This window comes from Orycteropus afer, unplaced genomic scaffold, assembly GCF_000298275.1.
Source record: "Orycteropus afer afer isolate SDZICR_OR568_19922 unplaced genomic scaffold, OryAfe1.0 scaffold00172, whole genome shotgun sequence".
Taxonomy (NCBI): domain Eukaryota; kingdom Metazoa; phylum Chordata; class Mammalia; order Tubulidentata; family Orycteropodidae; genus Orycteropus; species Orycteropus afer.
In genome coordinates this window covers 5,902,285-5,921,505 of record NW_006921759.1, presented here as the reverse complement: position 1 = coordinate 5,921,505, position 19,221 = coordinate 5,902,285, and the positions used below count along the sequence as shown (strand labels likewise).

The 19,221-nt window shown below is 37.1% G+C and overlaps 1 protein-coding gene across 1 annotated transcript in view; it reads right to left on the bottom strand.

Annotated features, from left to right (window-relative positions):
- PRKG2 (protein kinase cGMP-dependent 2) overlaps positions 1-19,221 on the bottom strand; it is a 175,149-nt gene that overhangs the window by 87,274 nt on the left and 68,654 nt on the right. Inside the window, exons 3-7 of the mRNA XM_007946829.2 lie at positions 16,873-16,986; positions 15,188-15,293; positions 11,398-11,461; positions 2,207-2,284; positions 217-311 (exon numbers count right to left, since the gene is read on the bottom strand). Coding sequence (XP_007945020.1) covers positions 217-311; positions 2,207-2,284; positions 11,398-11,461; positions 15,188-15,293; positions 16,873-16,986 — 457 coding nt within the window. The remainder of the gene's footprint in view (positions 1-216; positions 312-2,206; positions 2,285-11,397; positions 11,462-15,187; positions 15,294-16,872; positions 16,987-19,221) is intronic.

Genomic DNA, 19,221 nt, shown 5'->3' with positions numbered 1-19,221 from the left:
ACTTGACTGCTAACCAGAAGGCTGGCGGTTCAAACCCACCAGCCACTCCTCGGAAGGAAGGTTGGGCAATCCTACTTCCGTAGTGATACTGTGTCAGAAACCCAAGGAGGGGTCGCTATGAGTCAGGGCCGACTCGACGGCAAACAATAACAACAACAACATATGCAAAGCAATCAACAAATTACTTAAATATGGTATATAAATTGATGGATTCACCTGATAAGAGCTTTTTCTCCAAAGTATTCTCCTTTCTGTAATATTTTTATCAATTGTGGTTGATCGTGGCCTTCTGTACTCTGTGTGACTTTTACCTAAGCAATGTTAAACAAGAAATTTAAGAAAAAAGTGAGAAAAGAAGAAAGAGAAGTTGAATATATATTCATTAAAGCAAATTCTCCAATCTATAAAAACTTGACTTAATAAGGAGAAGGACAAGGACAAGGTAGTCTCTGAGCCTTGGTTATGATTTGTGGTAGTTAGGACAATTTAATTACATTCAGCTCACTTTGATGGACAGGGTAAATCCTTTCATTTAACATGATCAAATGACTCCATCTTCTGAATGGGGAAGATTCTCCATTCAAATCCCACCTCCCAAAGTTGAATTCATATGTGAATCCCATAATTCCTTCCTACCACTCCTTAAAGCAAATAATTATGGTGTAGGAACTTTTATTATTTCAAAAAGACTAATAGAGATGGCAAATTAATCAAGAATAAGGCTGAGTATCAGGAATCCTTAGCTTGTGTCCATAATGACTTGCTGAAGCTTATATACTTCCTGAAACTGAACATAAAATATGAATAGGAGGAGAGTCCACAATTTTCATGAGACTCTCAAGTGGCCCATGGGCGAGGAATATTTAAGAACTTCCATGGCAGAGGCCATGGAGTTGGATTGGATTCATAGTGACCCATCCTTGGGTTTCCCAGGAGGTATCACTGTGGAAGTAGATTGTCCCACCTTCCTTCTGAGGAGTGGCTGGTGGGTTTGACTGCTAAGTGGAAGGCTGGCAGTTCAAACCCACCAGCCATTCCTCGGAAGGAAGGTAGGGCAATCTACTTCCGTAGTGATACCACCTTGGAAACCCAAGGACGGGTTGCTATGAGTCAGGTCTGACTCGATGGCATATAACAACAACCACACGGCAGAGGCAACCAAAAACCTCAATATTTCTCTTTGGAGGCTAGATATATTCCAGTTCTGCATGATAACAGGGTTGCTTCACGCTGATTAGAAATTCTGTTTGGCATTTATGCATGTCACAATGAATTCAAAGAAAGAATAATAATATGAAATGCAATTTGTTTGTTAGCCAGAATTCTTTCAAATCACATGGTCTGAGTTGAGGAGAAAATAAAACTTGATTTCAAGTGTTTAAAAATTCAGGGGGTTTGAAACTACTTTTTAAAATTTTCCTTCACTGGGGACCCGTTCAAACTTCAACCAGAAACCAGTTTACAAAAGGCAGTGGTTGACTCTGATAATAAACTCTTCTATGAGAAAAGAACCCACATGAAAAATTCAACAGCTACAGACATAGGTATTCAAAAATTTACTCTTTGCTTCAATATTTCACAATTGCTTGAATGAAAAACATGGCCAAGGGTCAATCTAGGAACAACTGGTAACATGTTATCCACTCAAGCCTTAGGTTATTAAAAAAAAAAAAAAAAAGACCTATTGTATATATTAGGATCAAATTTACATAATCATCTAAATCAACTTGAGAATTGTGTATAAACTGAAGTTCTGAGCCATACTGATCCTCTCACTGCTGTCCTCAATTATGGAATTCATTCAGTACAGTAAACTCCTTCACCACTGCTTGTCATATATGCTAGGTGGGAAAATGTTGCACCTCAGATCCTGGGCCCTTATGTATGATGAGAATCATACATTCACAGTTAGATGGGGCCTTAGAAATAATGCAGTCATTTTATATACAATGAAGCTGGTCCAAAGAAAGTTGAATGACTTGCCTAAGGTCGCTAAGAAATTACTGCCTCAGCTGGAACCCATCATAAGCCTCTTTTGCCCCTAAACCCAATGCTTAGTCCCAACTCAATGAGACTCTTCTGGTAGAATCTCCTTTACCAGTTCAATGCAGAGGACTTCTTATGTTACAGTGCGGAACATTGCTGGGTTTGTGGCAAACTGAAAACATTCTTGATTTACTTGAAGTAAGTTTTAATTAATATTTACCTTTCCTTTTGCTAAAATGTAAAAGGTACTTCCTTCCTCCTCCTCTCTAATGATGTAATCTCCTTTGTCGTAGTATTCCTATTGGGATGAAAGAAAAAGAAAAGGTTAGATCCACTGGAGACATAAATGAAATAAAGCACCTTGTGTTTTTGAAATGAGTGTTCTACACTTGTTTCTTTTAGTTTATGCTTATGGTAACTAATGCTTTTCTTACACTGCAGCTATAAACTGTGGAAAAGTAAGAAGGCTTTTGCTTCACCATTTGCAATGATGTTTCTCTTTTGCAGGAAAAAAAAAAAAAAAAATCACTTGAAATACTGAGATCCAGAACATGAAGAGAAATAAGAGCAAAGCAAAATCACTAACACATAGGTGGGGCTTTCTCCTAAATAATCTAAATATAAAAGGAGTAGTGATCCTTAACAGGGGAGAAAATGTGTCTGTTGTTAGTTGCTGTTGAATTGATTCAGATTCATGGTGACCCAGTATGTAGGATTTTTAACGCTGTGACCTTTCAGAAGCAAATTGCAAAGCCTACATTCCAAGGTCTTAGGTGAGTGTGAACCACCAACCTTTCAGTTAGTTGTAGAGAACTTGTTTGCACTATCCAGAAACTCATGAAAAATGTGTCTAGACTTTAGAAAAAAGAGCAATTAACCAATAAGTTGAAAATATAATTCTCAATGGATATTAGTAATGCAATAGTTCAATTTCTAATTCCTTAAAAAGCACCTGACCTTACTTTCCAAAGATCTGTCATCATAATAGAGTGACATTAGAATTTTTTTACAGGCAAATTGTTCTTTACAATATGTTTATCATCATAAAATCTCAATTATCACTTATTTCTTTTTATTAATTAATATGTTGCCCTCTTAGATGTTTGTGTGATTAGAGAATGCTTAGGCAGAGAAATGTCACTTGGCTACTTGTCATACCAAAAGAGCAGCTCATCAGTATCTTAAGAAAAAAAAAAGATGGATTAAACTGTCCACTTCTATTTCCCTTAAATTGATCTTGTCTCAAAGGCATGAAACTAAAATAGATCTTTTAATTATTTATACAAACAGAAATGGGCTTGTTTAATTTTTTGAAGACAATTAACAACATTACAGCCCCCTCTTGTTTTCCTTTTAGACTTGAAAATCGATTCCAAACTAGGCTACTTCTGTATTGATTCTTCCATAGTTTACTCTTAAAACCTATTTACATTGCTTTGAAGCACAGCACATCTAGATTCAAATCCTGGTTCTGCTTCTTTCTAATTGTGCATCATAACTGTGTATTGCACTTTCATCAATCCATGAAATTCAAGTAAGAACATTTGCCTTTGAAGATTTAGAGAGGGTAAGTGCCTTCGTTTTCTATGGCTGCCATAACAAGTTACCACAAAACTAGCGTCCTAACACAGCACCTATTTGTTATCTCACAGTTTCTGTGGGTCAAAAGTCCAGACACTCTGTCGAGCAGCTGGGTTTCTCTGCTTAGATATTCTCAAGACTGAAATCAAGTATCCTTAGGCCTGAATTCCTTTCTGGAGGCTCTAGGAAAGGATCCATTTCCAATTTCACTCAGGTTGTTGGCTGAATTCCGTTTCGTACAGTTACAGGATAAAACTTGTTTACTTATACTAGCTGTCAGCTAGGGGTCACATTTAGTTACCAAAGGCTTTGATTTGGTCCTTGCACGTAACTCCCCGTATCTCAGAACCAACAACAGTACCTCCGATTCTTTTCATGCTTAGAATCTCCCTGACTCCAGACTGAGAAAATTCTCTGCTTTTAAGGGCTGATGTAATTATACTCAGTCCACCTATACAATCTAGGATAATTTCTGCATATTAAGATCCCTAACCTTAACTAGGGAACTCTGGTGGCGTAGTGTTTAAGCCATTTGACTGCTAACCAAAAGATGGAGATTCAAGCCCACCAGCCACTCGTGGGAAGATTGGTTAATCTACTTCCGTAGTGATACCACCTCGAAAACCCAAAGAGGGGTCACTATGAGTCGGATCCAACTCGACAGCAGTGAGTTTGGTTGTTTTTTTTTTTTTTTTGGTTAACCTTAATTAAGGTGCCTTGGTGGAACAGTGTTTAAAGTTTCTGTTGATAATCAAAAGGTCTGCAGTTCAAACCCCTCAGCTGTTTTATGGGAGAAAGATGTCACAATCTACTTCCATGAAGATTTATACTCTTAGAAACCCTATGGGGCAGTTCTACTCAGTCCTATAGAGTCACTATGAGTCAGAACTGGCTCCATGGCTGTGGGTTTTGGTTTGGTTAACTTTAATTATATCTGCACAGTCCCTTTTGCCATGTATTTTAACATATTCACAAGTCCCAGGGACTAGGACATAGACATTTTGGGGAAGCTATTCTGTCTACTATATTAAGCCAATTAAAGATAATGTTTATCAATCATCTTTGAGGGTCTGAAATAAAATAAAATGCAATTAATGATTACCATGTCAAGGAGGAGGATGTTCATGGTTTATCTTAACTGTGACTTAACTCTTCTGGACCTTAATTTCCATTTCTGTAAAATTGAGATTATATTACCTACCATATCTATTGCTGTTTGAGGACTAGGTGAGATAGTATATCTAAAGCACTGGGTGGCACATATGGTATATACCAGGCATCTGATAATTCCTGTGAAAGGGTTGCTAGCTGACAATCTTTTACATTAATATATGGCTGCCTAGGTCAATCAAACTCTCCAGGCTCCCTGCTGTTAGTTGTGGCCATGTGACTAAGCTCTCTCTAAAAGAATTTGAGTAGAAGTTGTATGTGCTACTTCTGGGCCACACTCATTTACCCTTTCATGTATATGTCTTCATACATGCCCTCTCCCACTGTAATGGTGTAGCCCAGTAAACTTTGAAAGCCATATGTTGAAAATGGCACAACTTGAGTTCCTGAATGGCTGTGTGAACCCAAATGGGACCATCATTCCTTGTGAATAAGAGACAAATTTCTACTTTATTTGAGCAACAATATTTCAGGTGCTTCCGTAAAGTCTGTGTTTTGGTTACCTAGTGCCACTCTGACAAGAATATACCACAAATGGGATGGCTTGAACAAATAGGAGTTTACTCTTACAATTTGGAGGCTTAAGTCCAAGTTCAAAATGCCAGGGTCTAGGGGCTGGGTGAAAGCCCCTCAACCTTGGGGTTCAGCTCTGCTTCCTGCTCCCAGCTCACTGGAGCTAGAGGCTTTTCTTCACTCAGACAGCTGTTGGCTGCTGAGACTGACAGACCCAAGGTTGACAAGTAAAAAGGCACAATCCCAATGTTACCAAACCACATGGCAGGCCATTAATTTAAGTCCATTGAAAGTCCCAAGGTCGGCAGAGCATGGCAGGCTGCTGAATAACAACTTGGCTACATGCAGGGTTCAAGCATGCCATAAGCTAGAGACTCTTCCCAAAGCTATTTCTTATATATGGGAAGCAGACAACATCCCTAGGGGAACTACTCAGCTGCTCACAGTAGATTCCACCACGGAGTTGACTACCAGTCTCATCATGGGGAATACTACATCCAGCTGCCCAGACACGCAAGCAGGCCCAGCCAAGTTGACACACAAATTTAACTACCACAGTCTGCTTCTGTAAAGATTTACACTCCTTTTTTGCCATCACAGTTTGCTTACTCCAACTCTTTTTATTCTTTCTCACTTTAGCTTTATCACAAACCTTGCTCTATAAACCAGCTACTGTTGAGTCTATTCTCTCATGGCAACCTCATGTCTTGCAGAGTAGAACTGCACTCCAGAGGGATTTCTTGGCCATAATCTTTCTGAAGCTGACTTCCAGACCTTTCTTTTCAGCCATTTCTGGGTGGGTTTGAAACATGCAGCTTTTAGTTAGTAACTAAGCACTTAAACATTTGTGTCAACTGGAGACTCCTACCATTGCTATATACAAGCTTGACGTTATAGTTGAAATGACTCTGCCCTTTAGAGGTTAACTTAGTGACCAAGATTGCAGAGCTCAAGTGTTTTCCTCATGTTTGAGGAAATGCTCAGTGTCATGTGGATGTTCCTATTTAAGACAGTCTACTCCTCAGTCCCTCATGTTCCCATCTCAATTTCAATCCTCAAAGGGAGCAGAAGGGAAATGGAGAATTTTTGAAGTGCTATTAGGCTGTTCTTCAGTTATTACAAAGCCTTTAATGTGGGCAGAGGTGTGGTTTTAATTCCTGGCAACCCAATATGTTAAACAAGGGGAAAGCTTGAAAAAGGACTCTGAGAAAGGGTTTTGTTGTTTCTTAAGGGACAACCTTCCTAGTGGTATTTTTTTCCAGAGATGATTCTTTGTCACCCAAAACCATAGGAGGAAGATAAATAATACCTCCCAGTGTGCTGACAGTAACTTTATAGATCAGAAAATGCTGTGGAAATAGGTCAGACCAAAAATATATAGTGGTAAGCTTTGGCTGTGATGCTAGACTGGCCAGTATTTGTCAAGTGGGGAGTGCAGCCAGTCTAACCACAATGGTCACCAAGACCAAAAAGAGAAATGCAAACAGTGTGATTATTGTCTGTGTGGTCACATTGCAAAGGGGTCCCTTAGAGGACCATGGAGCCATAGACCCATCTTTTAGAGCAATGGTTTCCAAGCATTTTGACTCTGCCCAATGGTAAAAAAATACATTTTACATGTACACACAATACACACATGTGAACATGCACACATACAGACATTTATATAAAAGTAAAAAATACTTTTTAGAAAAATACTTAATATTCTTATATTTGAAAATAAAAAATGCTTCTATAAATTGGTTTCATGATACTCTAGTAAGTTATGACCCACAGTCTGAAAAAGATGTTTTAAAATATGTCTAGAAGCCCTAGGAGTAGTCACTTGGTATAAGACTAGAAGGAAAAAGAAGAGATTCCATTTCAGGATAGAATGAGAGGTAGTGATTAGAAGAAAACTGTACAACTCGGCAACAACAACAGAAGATAGAAATATTTTTCACTGTAAAGGAAATGCTTGTTCTGTGATAATCAGATACAGACAAAAATGTGAACGTGTAAGTGCCTGTGAATAGAATATATAAAACCAGAAGAAAAGCCAAGGAAGTAATGGAAGATAAGGAGAGAGAAACAGGGCTAAGATTTCAATAAAGTGTTTAGTTTGTGGCTAGATAACTTCATAACAAAGGATTAATGATACACACACTGATAATACACCACACCAACACACACACACCCACACATACCCATGTATTATGAGAACTATGTAAGTTCATTGCTTAAAAAAAATAGTTGATAGTTATTTTTGTGTGTACCAGTTATTTTTTGTTTCTAAAACACAAAGTTTAAATGTGTTAATATAGAAAATTTAAAGCAAACATACCCAGTTCAGGTAGATTCTGCCAACCACTTAGACATAATTGTGATTGTGACTGTGATTAACCCTGGTGGCACAGTGGTTAAGTTCCTGGTCTCCAACCAAAAGTCAGTGGTTTGAACCTACTAACAGCTCTTTCTGAGAAAGATCTGGCAGTCTGCTTCCATAAAGATGTACAGTCTTCAAAACCTTACGGGGCAGTTCTACTGTGCCTATAGGGTCTCTAGGAGTCAGAATTGACCTGAAAGCAGGTTTGGTCTTTGGTACTGTGGTTATTTCCAAGGAGCCAGATCTTACAAAATGGTATCCAATAGAAACTATTACTGTTTGGGTATGTTAGTTGTATAGAATCATGTAATTTAAACCTTGAAATAGCCCACAGTGATGTAACTCACTTCCCTCTCCCCCTTATTTTGTAAATGAGGAGACACTAATGCCACAGTTAATTGACAATTGTTAGTGATAGAAGCAGGACAACTAACTCTAATCTCCAGACTTTGGACTAGTGAACGTTTTACGACACCTGGCTGCCCCACTTTAACTGGTGCATAAACAGTGGCAAAATCCAGAATAGTCTTAATTTTCTTATGGCTCTGGACATAATCATTAAAATTAGCAAAATGCTCTGGCTTATGCAAGTGATAATACGGAATGGAAACACAGACTAGACTTTTAAAAACTGAATAAAAGCAGAAAATTCATAAATGAAGATACAAACCGTGACAAGCTCTGAATATATGTATTCTAAAGGGTCACCATGAGTCAAAATTGACTCACTGGCAATGGGTTTGGTTTGGGGATTATTCATAATTTTACAGTGTTGGTCAGACTTTAATGAGCATAAGAATGTTGTTGTTAGGTGCCATCGAGTCAGCTCCAACTCATAGTGACTGTATGTACAACAGAACAAAACACTGCCCAGTTATGTGCCATCCTCACAATCCTTGCTATACTTGAGCCCATCGCTGCAGTTACTGCATCAACCCATCTTGTTGAGGGTAAAAATAGCATAGTTAAAAATGTTAAAAAGTGGATTTCTGAGCCCCTAACTCAGAGTTCCTGATTCAGTTATTGTGGGTGGTACCTGGGAATTTGCCTTTTAACAAAAGCTCACAGATGATCCGCATACAGAAAAGGGCATTCCATACTACACTCCTGCTTCCATCTCCACTATACCTCCAGCTTCATGAAAGATGGCATGTCAGAGTCACAACGCAGAGGGCCACTGGGTCAAATACTAGAGCTCTGTGACAAAGAGCTGAGACTTTACGATCAACCACAATGTCTATGGTTAAGAAAGGCACAGTCAAACCCCTAATTCCTGGATTGATCAGTGTGCATAGGAGCAAAGATTCCTTCTGCTCCTGTCTTCCGCGAGGCACAATTGCCAGGTGCATTAGTGACATTACCATGTTCATTATCATTAATAGTTATGCTGCATTCTAAGTCTGTATCATGCTTTATGATGTTCATTAGTTAATTTTTAAAGTATACCAGTGAGTATGGAAGTATTATTCCTACTTTCAATTTTCCATCAGAACATAAGAAGTGGCTTAAAGGAAATGTCTGCATCGAGAACTGAATGTTCTAGGTAATTTAAGCTAAAGCAAGAAATGCTGCTGGAACACTGTGCAAGTAGGGCTCTTTGGCTTAGGAGTTTTACAGTCTAATCTTAACAAACACATCAAATCAACTGCAGTGATGGGAAATTCTGACCTCCCACCACCACCTTCCAAACACACAAAAGCAAAAACACACCCAAATTAACCCTTAAATAGCATAAGAGATTCAGCCTAACTGTTTTTCTCAAAGATTATGGAGCCAGTTTGTGGGACAGCTGGTCCCAGGACTCAACGTGCACTCTGTCACAGCTCTGATTCATTAGTGATTGGCTGTTGTCAGGACCGTGTTGACGGGTCATTAGTCCAAGCTCCACTGTTAAGTTATGTGCTCTTCTTGGAGCTAAATGGATCCTATTACTCTCTTGTTAATCACTTTCGCATTTGAGAATGTTCACATGTTACAGAGACACATTTGTTTGCCATGTATGAATAAAGAACCCTTTATAAACTGTACTGCTATCTATAAATGCTGAGATATTATAAAGCCTTTCTCAGGTGTTTTGAAAGAAGAGAAACTCGAATTGTGTGTTAATTAATGCTGGATTTGAGGCCCCTCCTCCCATATATTCTGCAGCTATTGCTGTGGCTCCTATAAATATGTCTAATTTACCATTCATTTTTAATGATACTAAATTTTAATATCTGCTGTCAACATGGAATTCCCCTCTGGTGAACCTACTCTATTAGTGTTATATTAAAAACAGATTTCCTCGGTTAGCACAAAAATATAGAGCCTCTCCAGTTTAAAAAAAAAAAAAAACAGAAATTAGAATGAATTATTAATTTGTAACATCTGTGATTGGGTTATGTTACATTGGGGTAAATTCCCACGAGATGCAGGGCAAGCAGCCCTCTTGAAAATGACTTCATATCTGAAGCCCCTGGGGACACAGACCAGGCACTGTGTCATCATGGCCTGTCCTTGATAAACTGCTGGATGAATTCCATGGATTGTAAATGGAAACATTGCTGGTGTCACTTACATTTAAGGATAAAATGGTTAGTGCACTTCTCAACAGATATTAGTTTACATTGTATATTGTGATTGACAGAGACATGAATCTGTCAACAATAAGGCTTGGAACGTTGTTTTTTTTTTTTTTCCATGTTTTGCTTTCCTCCCATGGAGAGCAGCTTTACAAAAGCTTAAAGTCTAGGTATGACTGCTTTACTACTATTTCTCACTTCCTTTAAATTCTGTAAAAGCCATTTTGTTTTCAATAAAATTGACTCTTCCCTCACCCCACCCCCAAAAAAGAGAGAGAAGTTACATGCTTTAAATTTTAATCTCTGAGATCTGAAGAGGTTTCCACATAATACATATAATTAGAATCTAAGGTGCCTGTCATAAAAGCATTATTCACAAAAAGATGTGACTAATCTTGGATTCAAACCAACCATCTGTGTGATGCCTAAAAGGAGCTTTTGAAAACATGCCAGTATGCTGTTTCCTTTAGATGTTAAAATAGGTAAAGTGCTTGGTAAGTGCAGTTTGAGTTTTTTTTTTTTTTCTTACATGTATTCCGTGACCAAAAATGTTCAAGTATGGAATGTTTCACAGCCTGATTCAGGGATCTGTCATCAACAACACTAAAATTCCTTTTCTCTACTTCATTTCCTTAAATACTTGCTACTATGAAAACTCTGTAAGGGGTTGTGATGTTAACCGTAGAAAATCAAATGCCTCTTGAGTAGGGTAGATTAAAAACCAAAAAAACTAAGCCCACTACCACTGAGTTGATTCCAACTCACAGCAACCCTATAGGGCAGAGTACATCTGCCACATAGGGTTTCCAAGGTTGTAAATCTCTATGGAAGCACACTGCCTCTTCTTTCTCCCACAGAACAAATGGTGTGCTCGAACTGCCAACCTCTGGTTAGCACCTGAATGCTTTAAGCATTCACCATCAGAAGTCCTTAGAGTAGACTAGCTTTACAAATATACTAAAACTATTAAAATATGTAAATCAAATTTCATTTTACACATGCAAATCCAATTTCTTTTTATACATTCCAAAACAGTCCCTAAACTCATCCCAGTTCCTTAATTCAGTGTGACTTGTCTAAAGTTTCTCACAGTATAAAAAGGGTTTTTTGGTCTCTTTAGAGTGGTGATATACCATCTTTTGCATATTCTTTTGCATGCTAATAACTTGACTAGATTACAGTATTTTTAAAGAAATATATTTTTTCTTTAAAATGTCTTACCACTTCCAAGCAGTCAATGATCTTGGTTAATTTATCCTCAGGTAAATTCTTCAGCAAGGATACACTTCAAAATGAAATAGAAACTTTAATTATCTCTCTGATTAAATTATAAATAATGTGCATATATATGTATATATATAGATATAGATATAGATATACATATAGATATAGATATAGATATACATATACATATATATGCAATATATTTTTTGAAACTTTTACATGTATCTAAAAAATACAATGTACATGTAGCACTTTAATTTTTCCAAAGCAAATCTCCAAGTATAGCACATGTAAATGAATGAATTTCAAATAAATAAGAGATGATCATCACAAATATATATATAAAACCAAACCAAACTCCTTGCTGCTGAGTTGATTCTGTCTCATGCCAATCCCACATGTTACAGAGTAGAACTGAGATCCACTGGGTTTTCAATGGATGTGATTGTCAGGGCTTTCATCTAAGGATCCACTGGGTAGCTTAGAACTGCCAACCTTTTGGTCATTAGTCAAGAGCAAACCATGTGCCACTCACACACACATATGTGTATATATATATATACACATATGTGTGTATGTGTGTATATCTGTCATGTATAACAGACATGTATCACAGAAAAATAAAAATAGCAAAATTCCAGAAAGGAAAATGATCAAATTTGATCTGTTTTTGGGAAAAATGTACATATGTACATCTTTCTTTGTTTTCAAAATGAATCATACCCAGAAATGTGTTGCTCTCCACATCTCAATTTATTAGCACAGATGAGGGAGCTCGGCTTTCAGTGAAGGATCAGATTTTAATCTAAATCTTTATAATTAAGTAAAGACTGAATCCAAGGTGACATGGGAATTAGCATTGAAATAATCTGTGATTATCAGTCATACTGTACTGTCTCTTAAAATTAATGGTATCCAGAGGCGTGTAATAGGATCATTTTTACAGATAATAATAATATACCAAGTATGAAATAAAATACTGAAACCTACTATTAGAAAAAAATTCAGAAGTTTCACTCCAAACAATCAGTATGATTAAACTTGTGTTTATTCTCTTAGAGACATTTCCCTTCTTATTTATTCATTTTTAGTCAGGACTATTAATATAATTTCTATTAGATAAATACTTCTTTCTTACCATCTAAAATTTGATACCTTGAGAAAAAGGTGGTATGTTAAAAACACACAATTGGATCTGACTTTTGAAGAGAGTGTTCTAGACTGATTCTTTGTACATGTGCACCAAAAGACATGTGATCAGAAGACATGTATGTTTGCAACAGAATCATTCGTAATTGCAAAACACCTGAACACAGCCCCGATGGAGGAATGGATAAATACAGTATGACTGAGCTCTGCAATATAACTGCACAAAGGAAAAATTAGTGAGTTAACTAACATAAGTCACAAAAATAATACCATCTTTATAAAGCTCAAACAAAGCCTAAATTAAACTTTATGCAAAATTATAACAAGAACAAGTGAATGATTACCAAAGTTCAGAATACAGATTACCCCCAAGGAGAAAAGGAGGAAGAGGTTGAGAAATGGGGTGAAAGAAGTACATGGGAAGTTCTCAGTATTGGTAACTATCTAATTTTTTGGTTGAGTAGTAGTTTCATAGGTGTTCATTTTATTATTGTGTTTTATAACTTACATGTGTCTGAAATATCTTCACATATTTGAAATCTCTCTCTCTCTCTTTATATATATATATATATATATATATATATATATATATATATACTTTATAATAAAAAATGTACATGGAAAAAGAAAGAGCTTATTATATATTATAAAATAAAGGGAAATGTATTTCTCTAAGTTACCAATTGTTGAAAGGGTAAAAGGACAAAAAAAGTTGCCACTGATCACCGCATACCAATCATGAAAGTTCTACTTCTTATCCAAACCTGGGATCTATAATGTTATTGAAAACTCTCTCCTATCAATCTATCTCATTTTAGGATTAGTAGAGAAAGAGATATAAGGACAAATATTTTGTTTTTCTTCCTCAGTGAAGGAGGAGGCAGGCTTATTGTGATAACCACTGAATCTATAACATTTAATGCCTGGAAATATGTATTTGTTGAATGAACAAATGAACAAATAAATGAGGCAACCAAAGGAAGGAAATAAGAAGAGAGTCAGGGAGGAAGGGAGAGAAAAAAGAAAGAAAGGAAGATGTATTATCTGAGTTTCTTCCACTACAAGCTCATGAAGTGTTTTGCCTATTGACTCATATTCTATTTCTGAGACAATCAAATGTAAACCCAAGGGCAGTGGTGTGTTTATTTACTTTTCTTTGGCCCTTGCATAAGTGTGTCTCATTAGGTTTATGTGCTGACCTGTGTTGCTCAGTTGTTGGATTCTGAGAGCACCTATATTCAGGCAGACCCCATAATGCGATATCAAGGCATTGGCTAACGTACTGGTAAGACATCCACTTGTCATTATTATAGCGCCCTACCAAGAGTCATTGTTTCCTCTAGGAGGATAAGTCAGCAAGATTCTGCATGAGAAATCTTAATAGTGCAATGTTCTACTTATTAACAATGCACTCATTCAATATTTCTTGAGTCTTCACCATATGCTAGGCACTGGATAGTCCTAAAAAAATAAGGTTTACCTAACACACAAAATCAATGGCTTCCTGTGCTCGTTTTGTAAGATACAATCACTATACTTCAAAAGAACTTAACTTTTTAAAAATCATATGATGCATCACAATTATTATTACTAATCATAGTAACATTACAGTATGTCTCTCAGCTTCAGAGACTATGAAATATTCCATAAAGACACACAGAAATAGTTTAATTAATGAACTTAACGCTCTTCAAATAGGTATAGGTATATAAATACATATATTACATATGGAACTAGTTTTTGCAGTTAAACAGACATTTCAGAAGTTTTTGACTTAATATACTCAAGTTGTTGAGGAATAGAAGATTCCACAAAATGAGGTGTTCCAAGGATCTATGTCACTGTGACAAGTACAGTTAACACCTTTGGCAAAATAATTTGCTAAAAATAACAGTAATTTGGAAGATGATGTGGCTACACAAATGAGAAAAAGAAACTCTCAGTTGAAGCCAGTGAACAAAACAAAATTGATTCTAATATAATTCTAAACAAAGCATTGTTAGAAGTTATTTTTTGCTACCCACTTCCAAATTATAGGACATGTTTCAAAGCCAACTGAATAACACAGGTGAATACTTTAGGATTTTTACACACTTTCTATACTATAAAAGTCTATCAATACAAAAAATTAATAGCAAGAGACATAAATAGGGCTCAAGGGAATTTAATATAATTTTCAATATATATGACATTTATTGAAAGGGAGTATTTCTGTTCCCATGGTTTAGTCATGTGGACAATGCTTAAATAGGAGAAGCTATAGTATAATTATTCTGAAAGAATAGTCATAATGTTTTGGAGAGCTAGTCAACACATTCTATCATTTCCAAAGCTGAAGTACAGTGTACATTTTCCACACTCAACCAAATCAACCCGTTGCCAGAGTCAGTTCTGACTCATGGCAAACCTAAGTGTGCAGAGCAGAAGTGCTCCATAGGATTTTCAAGGCTGTGACCTTTCAGAACAGATGGGCAGGCCTGTCTTCTGAGGGACCTCTAAGTGGGTTCAAACTGCCAAGCTTTTGATTGGTAGTTGAGTGCTTAACCATTTGTATCACCCTGAGATTCCTGTCAAACTCAACACATCCACAATATGGCATCACCGTCTTCTGCTCTTTGCCCCAGTGTGTTATTCTTACCTTCTGAGGAAGTTTCTGTACTGTTCATCTCTAGCTTGAGCTGTCCTTCTCATTATATTCTGGAATACCTCTCGATCTAGTGCCCAAGTTTTAACATTGGTAATAGCTTTAGAAAGATCAAGAAAATAATAAAATATCGTTTAGCTCCAATTTTTAAAAGAATTCCAAAATACAATAGGATATTAACAAATGAATTTGTTATATAGTCTCATAAAATGCTATTTGTTGGAAAAGATTATATAAACATGTAACTGAAACAGCAATATAAGTAATGAGTAATTTTATAAATTCTTTTTCACTCTGAGATGCATCATGGTTTAGAAGTGTGCAAAAACTTACCTTTCTCATTATGTATTACTTAGGATGATATTAAAATTAGTTTGCAATTCTTAGTGATGCACTACATCATCAAGATCTATTTAAGATTCATGCTGTGATACAAGGGAATGCCAGCCACCCCATAGCCAATCCTAAGCAGAGAAGTGAAACTTAAATATCTCTGTGCATATGTTTGCGTCTTTGTAAGCTGCTGGTGCTACAGAGCTAATGTATTTTAAAAATCTCTCAGGTGGCAGAGTTTTTAATGCATTTACTTGCTAACCAAAAAGCTGGTAGCATGAACCCACCAGCTGCTCTACAGAAGAAAGATAAGATGGTCTGCTTCTGTAAAGACTTACAGCCTTAGAAAATCAATGGGGGTTGCTATGAATCAGAATCCACTCAATGGCAGTGAGTTTAGTTTGAGATTACCATAGGTAATTTTAGGTAAAATGTACACAAACCATTTTTTAAAATACTATGGAAGATTTTTTGAGGTAATTAAAAAAAAAGGAGAAACATGAACGGCAAGCATAAAGTCAAAAAAAGAGGAAGAGGTAAAGAAGTAGCAGTTGGAAAAAGATCTAGACGAAATTATAATTGTAACATAAAAAATAAATAATAATAGTTGACAACATTGATCATACCAAAGCTTTGGTTTACCAAATTTTAAAGAGAATGAGAATCATCCCGACTTTCTTGTTAAAAATACTGATCCCTGGGCCCTTTCCCCAGAGATTTGTAAAGGAACCTAGAATCTGCATGTTTATCAAATACTTCAGCAATGCTGATGCTGACAATTATAACCAAGTCCCAAACACTGGGAAACACCCCATCTCAGTAATTCATAAGAAAACCCAAGATTATCATTACTGTCTCTATAAACACATTCAATAAAAACACAAGGAATAATTATACTACTCAATAGTTATTCCTGAGAACTCCATTAATCCAATACAATCCCTTTTATATTTAAACATTTTCATTAGCTTAGTTAACTGTTCTGATTTATGATATAGTCAGAACCTTGTGGAGAAGAGAAAACATTCTGGATGAGCCAAAGGCAGAGGTCTACATAGTAAAAAGTAAAGTGGCAATTAAAGCAAACATTGGAATCATTCAGTTTAAAGCCATGTTCATAGTTTATACATACAGGTACCTGATGAAAAGGTCCTTTGAAACTTGGATTGTTTAGGCAAGTGCTTCAATATAAACTATCCTTTCATAGGTATAGCAGTTCTACTAATAAGAGCATTATCAGGCAAAATAGGAGACAAAAAGACTCTGAAAAAGATGCAATTGTGACTTTACTAGATTAATTTTAAATCTGTGAAATAATTCAAAGATACAGTATTTCATCCCATTACCTTTCACAGAGGCAGTCCTTGTACAGTTGTATAAAATGGCTAGTTCCCCAAATGTGGTCCACATAGGGATAGATGACAGCAACTTCTCCCCTTGGAATACTTCTATTCGGCCCTCTGTTAAGCAGAATTTTTTTAAGAAAAGCACAAATAATTAAAATTTTCCTGGATCTCATAAGTTAAAAAATAATAATAAAAACAATCAGAAAGCACACAGGTAAGTATCTCACTTGTCTCATTACAACAGATGTTAGAAGTGCAGGCTTTGAAACAAACTCTACCATGTACTCACTTCTGGTGAGATCACCTTGAGGAAATGACCCTCTGTGTCTGTGGTTGCTCATTGATAAATGAGGATAGCAACAATATCTACTTTATACAACTGTTTTCAGAATTACATGACTTAATACATAAAAAGGAGCTCTGATGGTGCAGTGGTTAAAGCATTGGGCTGCTAATCAAAAGGTCCGCAGTTCAAATCCACCAGCCATTCCATGGGAGAAAGATGAGGCAATCTGCTTCCATAAAGATTTACAACCCTAGAAACCCTATACTGCAGTTCTACTCTGTCTGTAGTTGTTGTGTGCATTGGAACTGACTCAATGGCACCAAACCAAACCAAACTCACTGCCGGTCAATTGGACTTTGCTCCTTTGCTTCTGAGGCAGTATCTCTATGCAAGTAGATTACCCAGTTTTCATTCCAAGGAGTGCTGGTGGGTTTCAACCATTCAAATGCCTTAGAAACTACAGCACCAGAACTCAATGGCAATGGGTAATACATACATAGAACCTAGAGCAATATCCAGTGCATTGCTGTTATTGCTGTGTGCCGTCACATCAATTATGAATCGTAGCAACTCTATAGGACATACTACAACTGCCCCATAGGATTTCCTAGGTTTTACAGCTAGGCTTTATGGGAGCAGTTCTCCAAGTCTTTTCTACCATAGAGCAACTGGTGGGTTTGAACTGCTGACCTTTTGGTCAGCAGCAGTAAATGCTAATAAGTGCTAGCTACAGTGTTGGTTCAGTGCTTGAATTCTCACCTTCCATGCAGGAGCCCTGGTTCTGTTTCCAGCCAGCATACCACAAGTGCCACTAACACCCATCTGTCACTGGAGGCTTAGGTGTTGCTGTGCTGCTGAACATGTTTAAGTTCAGACTAAGACAGGCTAAAGAAAAAGGCCTGACAATCTGTTTCCAAAACTCAGCCAATAAAAACTCTATGGACCACAACCGTTGCCCAAGAAGGTTGCCATGAGTTTGGGGCTGACTTGATGGCCGCTAACAACAACCCAAACCAAAAACCAGACCCACTGCCATTGGGTCGATTCCAACTCATAAAGACCCTATAAGAAGAGTAGAACAACCCTATAGGGTTTCCAAGGCTATAAATCATTTTTTCCCCCTCCCCAATCTCCCATGGCTGACTATTCTAAGGAGTGCATCTCCCTAGTGTAGGCTCATAGGCTTGCCTATTGTTTGCCTGAGAGTTAAGCCACTGGAGAGAGTCCAATATGAGGCCCAAAAGGTGACTCGGGGCCATAGTCAGGGCCATAGTTCCACCATTCTCTACCTGACCAGTAAATATGTTCTTTTTTTTTTTTTTTTTTTAATTTTTCCACATTTTTTTCCTCCAACTCTATACAGGATCTCCAATTTTGATCCCTTCCTGAGGGGTTGGCATTGGTAGCTGGGTACCATCTAGTTCTTCTGTTCTCAGGGTCATATAGGCTGAAGTTCTCATGGTCCCTTAGTCCTTTGGACTGTTTCCATGCATCTTTAAAGCTATAAATCTTTATGGTAGCAGACTGCCACATCTTTCTCCTGCAGAGTGGCTGGTGGGTTCAAACCACCAACCTTTTTGTTAGCAGCTGAGCACTTACCCACTATACCACCAGGGCTCCTCCTATAAATGACACTGTTAATATTATCACTTTTATAAAGCCTGACCAGTGGATGTTAAATGTTTGGTTTAAATTCATTGTAATCCATAAAAAATGCTGGAATTATTTTCTTGGACTAGGAGCACAACAATCATTGTGAATCTTGACACCACAGCACAGCCATTTACCCTGGCAGGACAATTTGTCATAACCCATAAACTCACTGGCTCTGGAGTCACACTACTTGGCTCTAAGTCCTGGCCTTGCTAGTTAATGGCTGTGTGACCTGGGCAAGTTATTATGGTGAATTAATTTAAATAAATGAATAAATGGAAATCATGACAAGAGTGTTGGGCATTAATGTTCACCAAGGAGCTCTGGTAGCATAGTGCCTAAGCACTTGACTGCTAACCAGAAGGCTGGCGGTTCAAACCCACCAGCCACTCCTCGGAAGGAAGGTTGGG